At 66.9% G+C, this 10,287-nt stretch overlaps 1 protein-coding gene across 1 annotated transcript in view; it reads right to left on the bottom strand.

The window, feature by feature from the left end:
• Positions 1 to 2,135: 2,135 nt before the first annotated feature.
• The window catches only part of FLNC (filamin C), a 50,649-nt gene continuing 42,497 nt past the window's right edge, over positions 2,136 to 10,287 (bottom strand). Inside the window, exons 34-44 of the mRNA XM_034762955.1 lie at positions 9,946 to 10,240; positions 9,301 to 9,423; positions 8,607 to 8,849; positions 7,686 to 7,955; positions 7,139 to 7,276; positions 6,405 to 6,520; positions 5,777 to 5,909; positions 5,290 to 5,466; positions 4,603 to 4,821; positions 4,149 to 4,358; positions 2,136 to 3,740 (exon numbers count right to left, since the gene is read on the bottom strand). Of these exons, the coding sequence (XP_034618846.1) occupies positions 3,553 to 3,740; positions 4,149 to 4,358; positions 4,603 to 4,821; positions 5,290 to 5,466; positions 5,777 to 5,909; positions 6,405 to 6,520; positions 7,139 to 7,276; positions 7,686 to 7,955; positions 8,607 to 8,849; positions 9,301 to 9,423; positions 9,946 to 10,240 (2,112 nt within the window). The 3' untranslated portion in view covers positions 2,136 to 3,552. The remainder of the gene's footprint in view (positions 3,741 to 4,148; positions 4,359 to 4,602; positions 4,822 to 5,289; positions 5,467 to 5,776; positions 5,910 to 6,404; positions 6,521 to 7,138; positions 7,277 to 7,685; positions 7,956 to 8,606; positions 8,850 to 9,300; positions 9,424 to 9,945; positions 10,241 to 10,287) is intronic.

Below are 10,287 nucleotides of genomic sequence, written 5' to 3'. Positions count from 1 at the left end.
GCCCTCCATTGGACTCTCTCCAATTTGTCCACATCCTTTCTGTAGTGGGGCCCCAAAACTGGACGCAATACTCCAGGTGTGGCCTCACCAATGCCGAATAGAGGGGAATGATCACATCCCTCGATCTGCTGGCAATGCCCCTACTTATACAGCCCAAAATGCCGTTAGCCTTCTTGGCAACAAGGGCACACTGTTGACTCATATTCAGCTTCTCGACCACTGTAACCCCTAGGTCCTTTTCTGCAGAACTGCTGCCTAGCCATTCGGTTCCCAGCCTGTAGCGTTGCATGGGATTCTTCCGTCCTAAGTGCACGACTCTGCATTTGTCCTTGCTGAATCTCATCAGATTTCTTTTGGCCCAATCCTCCAATTTGTCTAGATCACTCTGGCCCCTATCCCTAGCCTCCAGCATATCTACCTCTCTCCCATCTGCAAACTTGCTGAAGGTGCAATCTATCCCATCATCCAGATCATTAATGAAGATGTTGAACAAAACCGGCCCCAGGGCACTCCGCTTGATACCGGCTGCCAACTAGACGTGGAGCCGTTGATCATTACCCGTTGAGCCCAACAATCTAGCCAGCTTTCTATCCACCTTACAGTCCATTCATCCAGCCCATACTTCTTTAACTTGCTGGCAAGAATACTGTGGGAGACCATATCAAAAGCTTTGCTAAAGTTAAAATAAATCACATCCACCACTTTCTCCATATCCACAGAGCCAGTTATCTCATCATAGAAGGCAATCAGGTTAGTCAGGCATGACTTGCCCTTGGTGAATCCATGTTGACTGTTCCTGATCACCTTCCTCTCCTCTAAGTGCTTCATAATTGATTCCTTGAGGACCTGCTCCCTGATATTTCCAGAGACTGAGGTGAGGCTGACTGGCCTGTAGTTCCCCGGATCCTCCTTCTTCTCTTTTTTAAAGAGGGGAACTATATTTGCCAATCCTGGCAAACGTCCTGGGAGTCCTGGCTCCCAACCCCACCCCACCCCACACGCTCTAACCACTAGACCCCACTCCCCTTCCAGAGCCAGGGATAGAAGCCAGGAGTCCTGGCTCCTAGCCCCCTGCTCTAACCCCTCCCCTCCCAGAACTTGGCTAGGGCCAGGCCCACGTGTGCCTTGGGGCATGGGGTGTTGATGTGTTGGTGCTCAGCTGCCCTGGGAGACGTTTGCAGCACCTCCTTTGTTCAGTGCCGAGCCAGGGCCTGGTTCTGGGCCCCGCAGCGGCATTCTGTTCTGGGTGACCTGGCTGGCAAACCCCCGGGGAGAGCGCTGCCCGGGAGCCTGGCGCACCCGCTCTGCCCAGGGTGGCAGCAACACCTGGCAGCACGTGGAGTGGGAGGCAGAAACGCTGGGCCCCACCCTGGCAGACGGGGAAACACAGTGATGCCATCACGCTACAGAGCCACCTGCCAGCAGGCCAGGGCTGGCTCAGGGAGCCCAGCTCAACCCCCACCCGCTGTGTGTGACCCCAGCCTGGGGGGGTCAGAGGTGCCTGGCTCTGACCAGCTGGACCACACGGTACCAAACTGTGCCAGCCACGAGGCAACCAGCCTGGGTTCTCCCCAGCTCTGGCTCCATCGGGCAGGGACCCAGCTAATCCAGAGTAGTCCAGCCCGTTATTTGGGTTCTGGCGAACCTGGTCCTGTGTTTAGGGCCCACAGCCAGCCCCCACAGTAGGGGGCACTATGGGGGTCGGCTGCTGGCCCCTCTAGGGGGATCCACCCCCAGGAGCAGGGCACCACTTTTCTCAACCAGCTCTAACTGGGATCCCCGGGCAAGGCCCGGCTGGCTGCCCCATCCTTGGGGGGCGCAGTGCAGCTGGCAGCGGGGGCAGCGGGTGGCCAGGCCAGCCCCACTCATGGAGAATCGAGGGGGGGACGGCAGGGAAGAGAGGGGCTGCACCAGCCGGAGGCTAACGTTACACAGGAGGGGGCCAGCCGCTCCACCTGCCCCTCAGCTCCCTGAGCTCACTGGGTGCCCGAGTATTGGGGGGCCCTGCTGGGTGGGGCCAGGAATACCTGGCACTGGGGAGCAACACCCCCAGACCACAGAGGCAGCCCTGGTGCTGGAGAGCGGCCGGGGCAGGGGCCTTTCCCGTCGCAGGACACACAGACAGCAGCCCGGAGCATCTTAGCAAGTCACTTTATTTCCCTGGCAGGGTGGCCGGCCACGGCGCTCGGCAGAGAACGGGCCGGGAGTGCCAGGGGCTCCCCTCGCCCGTACAGACCCGGGGACACCCGCAGACCGCACACCAGGGGCCGGGCACCTGGGGGAGGGGGGTTTTTAGGGGGTGTGTTTTTCAAAAAGCATCAGGAGTCAGACACTGAGCAGCTCAGGGAGGCAGTGGGCAGCGCCGGAGGCCAAGGAGGGGCAGAAGGGCGCAGTGGGTATTGGCCAAGGGCAGGGGATGAGCGGACACCTACCAGGCCCCCAGCACCCTTGGGAGCTCCCCCCTTCCCTAGGGCTTGGCTCTCTGGCCTGTGTGTGGGGGGGCAGTGGGCTCCGGCCCGGGGGGTGGCGGGCATCACCGCCCACTTGGTTTTCCCCTCCCTGGCGCCGGCTCCACAGCCTGCTGCCCTGGGCTCTCCGAGCGGCCCCCAGACCCTTCCTGTGGGGCAGGGGCCCCTCACCTCGGCTGAGCTGGTATGTCCTGTGGGGGCATCCCCCTGTCCAGCCCCTCCCGGGCCCCTCCCTCAGTCCTCAGGGCTGGGCTGCTCGCTCAGAGCGGGAAGAGAAGCCCTGGGGTGCACGCCGACCCCCCCCCCACACGGCAGCAGCTCACCCCTCGCCTGCCTACAACCAGGGGCCCCAACCTGGGAAAGCAGCTTCCTGCCCCTGCCACGTCCCCCAGGGGGCGACACACAGGGGCCCCTTTCCTGCTCATACCTAGCCCGTCTCCAACCTCATTTGCCCTCTGTCATGCCCTTCGCCCTGGGCCATGCCCTCTGCCAGTCTGTACCCAGCCATCCCTCCACCCATCTACATCCCCAGCCATGCCCTCTGCCAGTCTGTGCCCAACCATCCCTCCACCCATCTACATCCCCAGCTATACCCTCTGCCAGTCTGTGCCCAACCATGCCCTGTGCCCCATATGTGCCCGCTCTGCACCCCAGCCATGCCCTCCACCCCTTTTGCACTCGAGCCAAGCCCACCTGCCCCCGTGTGCCTGTATGCATGCTGGCCATGCCCTCTGCCCCTCGAGCTCGGCTAGTACTGGAGGAAAGCGAGAGAGGAAGTGATGAAAAACTGCTATAAAAAGTTCCTCTCTTCCTTTCACCCAGCCCAGTGCCCCCATCACGGTCCCGCAGAGGAGCATTGTGGGTAGCTGGCGGGCACCGTTTGGCAAGAACAGTCCTTGGTGCAGGGCAAGACAGTGGAGTCCGTGGCTGATAGCTCTTCACCCGCGGGTGGGACAGAGTTCGGGGGGCACGGGCCTGGGGGTGGAAGCGCGCACGCGTATGTGTGTGTGTGTGAGGAGGGGAAGGGGGTGGGCGCCTCGCAGTGCCCGGGGGAGGCGCCGCGGCTCTGGGCGCTGGCTCCTGGCTATGGCACGGTGACCTGGTAGGGGCTGCCTGGCACGCCCTCGTCGCCCCATTTGAGGATGAGGACGTAGTCCCCCTTCTCCTTGACAGTGTAGGTGACGTTGTAGATTCGGTTACCCACGTGCTTGACGTACACCTCCTCGCAGGGCGTCTTGGGGCCGTGCACGCCCACCATCAGCATGTTGGTGCCTGCGGGGGGCAGAGAACGCGGTGGGGGGTGAGGAGGAGACAGCGTCCTGGGGGGGGCCCAGGGGTGCAGCTTGGGCCAGGTCCCTGCAGGGCACAGTGCCCCCAGCACCAGAAACCCCATGGAAACTGGGCAACCGGTGCTCCCCCGATATGCCCAGCCCCCCGCTCTCAGGGGCTCACCCTGACCCCCAGCAGTGCTGAAGGAGACCTGGTTCTGAGTTAACTCCTGCACCCCACGTTAGCGCCCCGCCCCCAGCCGCGTGACCCACCAATCCTGTCCCCTGCTGGACAGGCTCTTCCCATCCCCGTTAAGCCCCACCCCTCCCCACCAGGTCCACCCCTTGTGGCCGGAACCCGCCCTTCCCACTAGGCCCCGCCCCTTGAGGGCAGGCCCCGCCCCTTCCATACCAGCCTTGCTGCAGTCCACAGTAAAGGTGTTCTTCTGGCCCACGAAGGCCTTGGTGAGCCCGGGCCCCCGGGCCACCACCTTGCTGGCGTCAGAGGAGAACTTGGGCATGGAGCTGAAGCTGCTGCCCACGGAGGACGAGGACTTGGTGACTGTCTCCACCAGGACGGTGGAGGTCTCATGGAGGCTGTGGCCGCCGGAGAGACGTGGCCCTGGAGAGGGGCAAGGGGACATGTAACCAACCACCCCCACACACACGGTGACCCCCTTCTGGCCTGTAGCCTCCAGCCAGCCAGCCCCTGGTGCCTGAATCCCACACCCGCTTCTCACAAGAGGCCTCGGGGGCTGCCCCCAGCCTGACCAGGATCCAGGACCCTGCCCCCGCACCATGCGTGGCCAGGCTCCGCCCCTCTCCCCCGTGCGTGGCCAGGCTCCGCCCCTCCCATGTGGCCGTACCTGTGACCTTGGCTTTGAAGGGGCTGCCCACGATGTGCTGGGGGCCGCCATACTTGATGGAGATGAGGTAGTTGCCGGGCGCCATGGGCGTGTAGGTGACCCTGTGGCCCTCGGGGCACTCTTGGCAGTCCAGCTTCACCTTGGAGGGGCCGTCGATGGTGACAGCCAGAGCGCCCGAGCCAGCGTTCACCGTGTTGACGAAGAACTCCGAGGACACGCCTGGGGCGGGACGGGGGTTAGCAGGCAGCAGGGGCAGGGCCTGCCGGACCCAGCCCCTGGACCCCAGGAGTAGGGACCCTCCACAACGGGCGCCAGGGGGCTGCAGCGCCAGAGGCTAAGCAGAGCCGGGGATAGCGAGGGCCATGGGACCACGGGTACCCACAAGGGGGAGATGCCAACCTCCGAGGGTTACACCTATGGGTGTCGGGAGAGAGACGGGCACAGCCCGCCAAGTGCCACCACATGGGGGGGCGGCCCAGAGCCGAGCGTCCCCTTCCCCGACCCACTGGATCTCCTTGGTGGACTCCCATCCAAGTGCTGGCGCTGCCCGGCTCGGGGACCAGATCCGGCGCCTGGATCCCCCCCCACGTCCCAGGACATGGCGCAAGGGCACCAGCCAGGGCTGCGCCCTGCTCCCCTGCAGAGAGCAGCCAGGCATGGGCTTGGGAGGGGGCCATGCGCCCCTACCTGTGATGCCGCCCTCCAGGCCCGGGCCGTACGCCGAGACGAGGCCCGGGTCCCCAGCCTGGCTCTGCTCCCCCACGCGGATCTTGAAGGGGCTGCCCGGGATGTGGCGCCCGTTAAACTTGACGTCGATGGAGTGCACGCCGTTCTCGCGCGGGATGAACCGGATGGTGGATTTATCTGCGGGGAGAGCAGGGCTTAGAGAGCTCGGCCTGGCCCCTTGCCGGCGCCCGCCCAGCCCACCCGAGGCTCAGGGGCTCTGAGGAACCCGCCCGGCCTGGCACAGGCCGCCAAGGCTGCTCGCTCTGACCCTGAAGGCACCACCCTCAGGCCAGTTACCGGCTCTGCATCTCCTGAGTCTCCAGGCCCCGTGGGGCAAAACCACTCCCGGGCTGGAGCCTGGGTGCAATCACCCATCCGGCCAGCCCCGGGCACCTCCTCCTGCCCATGGCCAGACCCTCGCGCCTGCTCTGAGCCCGGGCGCCCTCACCGCTGTCCAGCTCCGAGATGTAGCACTCCTCCACCATGCCCGAGGGCGTGTGCACCTTGGCGTCGATCACACCCCGCGCCCCGTTGAGCTGCACCGCGAAGGACGCTGGCTGGTTGACCTTTAACCCCGTCTCCTGCGATGGCAAAGCGGGGTGAAGCCAAGGCCCGGGCGGCGCTGGGAGCAGCAGGGGCCGGTTCCCGGGGGGAGGCCAGCGGAGCCTTGGGTTAACCCAGGTTGGGACCCCAGCACAGAGGGGGACAGGGGGAGACCCGCAGCAGTGGGCACGTCAAAGCCCTGCACCCTGCTAGATCCGCCCCCCACAGACCAGACGGACACATGGTCGCGGTTCTGGGGTCTTCCCAGGCTGCAGGGACCACGGCCCCACTGCAATCGCCCCATCTGCTGGGGGACATGCAGGGGACTATGGGTTGGGACTGAGGGTCAGGGTTGAGGGGTACAGGCAGAGCTGGGAGAGGGACTCCAGGGCTGGGCTATCAGGGGGCTGCGGGTCAGGGTTGAGGGACGCTGGCGGGATTGTGGTTCGCGTCCCTCTGGTGCCAGCACCGCGTGCGCTGGCCCCTGGCACCGAACACTGTCCCTCCCCCCCGCCAGGCTGGCCACCTGGTACCTGGAGGCTGGTCACCGTCAGCCTGCGGGCGTCGTCAGAGAGCGAGGCCACCGGCACCACGAAGGGGCTGTCGGGGACGTGCTCCTCATTGAACTTGATGGACACCTCGTAGTCCCCTGGGGAGCAGAGCCGGCAGTTCGGGTCAGGCTCCGGCCCGGCAGCCCGGGGCACCGGCGCAGCTCCAAAGGCCAGGCTGCCGAGCTGGGCTGGGTGCCATGGGCCCAGGGCTGGCACCACGACGGGAGCAGGGATTGAGGGGATGGCTCCAGGGCCACTGAGTCCCTGGGGGCTGAGTCCTGCAGCTCCCAGGCCAGAAGCCCCCGCCCTGGGGGACCCGCAGAGCTGGCCAGGTCAGGTTCAAGGGGCTCCGCAGGCAGAGGGGGGCTGGGGGTCGAAAGGGGCAGGCTGATCTGTTGGGGGGAGGGCTCCTTTGCCCCTCAAAGCTGCCAGGAGATTGGGAGCAGGGAGCTGGGGGCGTGGGGCGGCTGTGAGGACGTGCAGGGCCCTCCATGGCCGTGGGGGGATGCTTGGGAACGACGTGCAGGGGACGGAGCCCGGCGACTGGCTGGGGATCGGCTGCCTTTGCACTGCCGGCCCTGCACCCCCAGCCGCCCCACAACGGGACACGAGGGGTCTGAGCCATGGGCGGCACCAGCCCAGGCTGCGGAGGACAGCTAGGCAGATGGGGGGCTGGCGGGGCAGCGAGGAGCCAGGGCCCCGCCTCGCGCACTCACCTGGCTCCTGCACGATGTAGGAGACGCCGCAGGAACCGTCCTTCCGGTCCTCAAAGGCGATCTCGGCCTTGCTGGGCCCCTCGATGGCGATGGAGAGGCCCCCGGCGCCTGCCTCCCGCGTCCAGATGCTGAACTCGGCTAGGGGCAGAGAGCGCTGTCAGGGGCGGGCCCTGGCCCAGAGCGCCCCACACTCCAGCGCCCCAGACCCCTGGCGCCCCAGCCGTCCCCAATGCCCCATCCCTGAGCCACACCCAAATGCCCCAGCCGGCGCCTTCCCTGAGCCGCCACCAAATACCCCAGCCGTCCCCAATGCGCCTTCCCTGAGCCGCCACTGAATACCCCAGCCGCCCCCAAATGCCCAAGCCATCCCCATCCCTGAGCCACCCCCCAATGCCCCAGCCACCCCTAAATGTCCGAGCCACCCCATCCCTGAGCCAACTCCATCCCAATGCCCAAGCCCCCCAATCTCTCCCCCCAGCCCCCCAATGCCCCATTCTCCCCTCCAGCCATGTGGGCTCTGGTGCCCACCGGGCGCAGGCCACACTACCTGGCACTCCAGCGACGCCCCTCTCGAGGCCGGTGCCCCCAGCCCGCACCTTGTGGGCGCCCCCCTCGCCCATGGGCCCCACGGTGAACTGGAAGGGGCTGCCCGGCACGTGCTGCCCGCGGTACTTGACGTGGACGGTGTGGGCGCCCATCTCCTGGGGCACGAAGCGCACGCTATAGGCGCTGTCCTCGCCCTCGATGATCTCCGCGTCGGCCGTCTGCCCCGACGGGCTGGTCACCTGGGCTGTCATGGTCGGGGCGCCCGCCTCGCCTGGCCAACGAGAGACGGGCGGGGTCATCAGCCAATCACAGCCCTGTGGCCCTCCCACTGCTGCCAGCACTGTCATGCAGCCACCTCTGGGGCGGGGCACCGCCTGCCTGACACCCCCACACTATGCTACGGGATGGAGCTGCAGCCCCAACCACCCGTACGGCACCAGCGGGCACAGGCTCTCCCCGCCACGCTCGGGGGGTGCGGCCCCTGCCCCCAATTTGGGACAGGCAGCGAAGGAGGGTCCTGTGCTGAACGGGCACTGAGTGGGCATGGAGTCACCTGCCCTGGGATCCGGGCAGGGTACCAGAGCTAACGCCCCTGTGAGGCAAAGAGCCAGGAGGTGACAATGGCCAGAGATGGGGCCAGCAGCGCAGCGCCCCCTAGTGCCATCCTGGGGCATTGGGGCCAGCACTGATTGTGAGGGGAGAGAGTCCCCTGCAGCACAGTGCCCCCTAGTGCCTCGTGGGTCGCACACCCGGGCACATTTGCTTGAGACGCGTGTGCAAACCTGATGTGACTGTGAGACCCCCTGCAAGACACCCCCCCCACAGCCAGGCTGCTGCCCACGGACAAGGCACACACATTCCCCCGCCCCCCCCGCAACGGCTCCACAGTTTGAGACACTTTCCCCCCGTGCCGGGCACGCACCCTCCGGGGTGCGGGCGATGCTGCCGAAGGAGCCGAGGCTCTCGCGGCCCAGGAAGTCGCTGAAGACGTTGTGGAAGGGGGCCCCGCCGACCTGCGTGGACTCCTCCACCCGCACCTCCCGCGTGGTCTCGCCGCCCCGCGTCTTGCTGATCTCGGTGCGCTCAGTGCGCGTGTACGTGTGGCTGCTGCGCGTGAAGGTCCGCGTGAGCCGCTCCTGCGCCGACACCATCTGGAACCAGTTCCCTGCGCCGCACGGGGTGGGGGGGGAAAATCAGAGAGGGGGCGCTGGGCCCCTGCCCCCAGCCCCTCTGCCCCGCATGGGCCTGGACCCCCCACCCGCCCCCCAGTGCCTGCTCCTCCCCAGAGCCAGCAGCGTCCCACTGCCGGGGAAGGGCCCTCCCCATCCTTTCCACCCCCCAGCCCTGAGCCCCCCGAGGGCTGCAAATGGCTCCCAGTCCTGGCTCCCCATCCACAGGGCTCAGCCTGCCTGCTGGGGGTCCAGGCGGGGCAGGCAGCGCCCCCCCCCCATCAGTGTTCAGTCCCGCCCGGGGGGAATGGGGCTGGGCGTGTCCCCCAGACTCGGAGCAGAGCCCCCCCCCCCCCCCCCCCCCTCGCCCCGCCCCGGGGGGGGGGGGGGGGGGGGGGGGCCCCCCCCGGGGGGGGGGCGGCCCCCCCCCCCCCCCCCAGGCTGTACCTGGGATCTTGAGATTGAGGTCGCAGGTGCTGCCGATGCTGGCGATGGAGGGCGCCTGCCGCCGGCGTGTGATGCTCTCCTTCATGCGCCCCTCACCCGTCACCTTCACCGTGAAGGGGCTCCCTGCACATGGACACGGCAGTCAGCCGCGCCCCCTGCCCTGCCCTACCCACGGCTCCCACCCCTGCCCCGCCCATGGCACCCACCCCGTCGCCCGCCCCACCCGCGGGGATGGCATGACGCCTCAGGGGAGCATGACACAACACAGCCCCCCGCACTTCCAAACAACTTCACCCTGGGGCTTGGTGCCAGCAGCCCCTGGGCTAAGGGGAAACAGAGGCACCAAAGCTGCTCCCCTAATGCCCAGGAGCCACCTGGGCTGTTTCTCTGCCTTCAGCCCCCCTGCTCTAACCACTAGGCCCCACTCCCAGAGCTGGGGAAAGAACCCAGGAGTCCTGGCTCCCAGCCCCCCTGCTCTAACCACTAGGCCCCACTCCCAGAGCTGGGGAAAGAACCCAGGAGTCCTGGCTCCCAGCCCTTCCCCCCGCTCTAGCTGCTCCACTGGCCACATTCCCCTTGGCAGGCTGCTGTCCCCAGGGGCCAGTCTCAGCCAGTCTGGCTGTGCCCTGGCCATGCCCCCCGCACCTGGCACGTGCTTGTCGGCGAACTTGATGTTGATGATGTAGTTGCCGGGCTCGGTGGGGCAGTAGGTCACCTTGCACGTGCCGTCCTCCACGTCCTCACAGTTAATGTCCACCTTGCTGGGCCCCTCGATGGACAGGCCCAGCCCGCCGTAGCCTGGGGGCGAGTGAGCATGAGCGTTGTGGGACCGCGCCAGCTGGAGCCCCCCACCGGGCACGCTGCCCGCCAGCACGGGGCCTGGGACCCCCCAGCGCCAGCCGGAGCCCCCCACCGGGCACGCTGCCCGCCAGCACGGCGCCTGGGACCCCCAGCGCCAGCCGGAGCCCCCCACCGGGCACGCTGCCC

Source organism: Trachemys scripta, chromosome 1, assembly GCF_013100865.1.
Source record: "Trachemys scripta elegans isolate TJP31775 chromosome 1, CAS_Tse_1.0, whole genome shotgun sequence".
Classification (NCBI taxonomy): Eukaryota; Metazoa; Chordata; order Testudines; family Emydidae; genus Trachemys; species Trachemys scripta.
The sequence above is the reverse complement of the archived record's forward strand: the minus strand, read 5'-3'. Positions and strand labels throughout refer to the sequence as shown.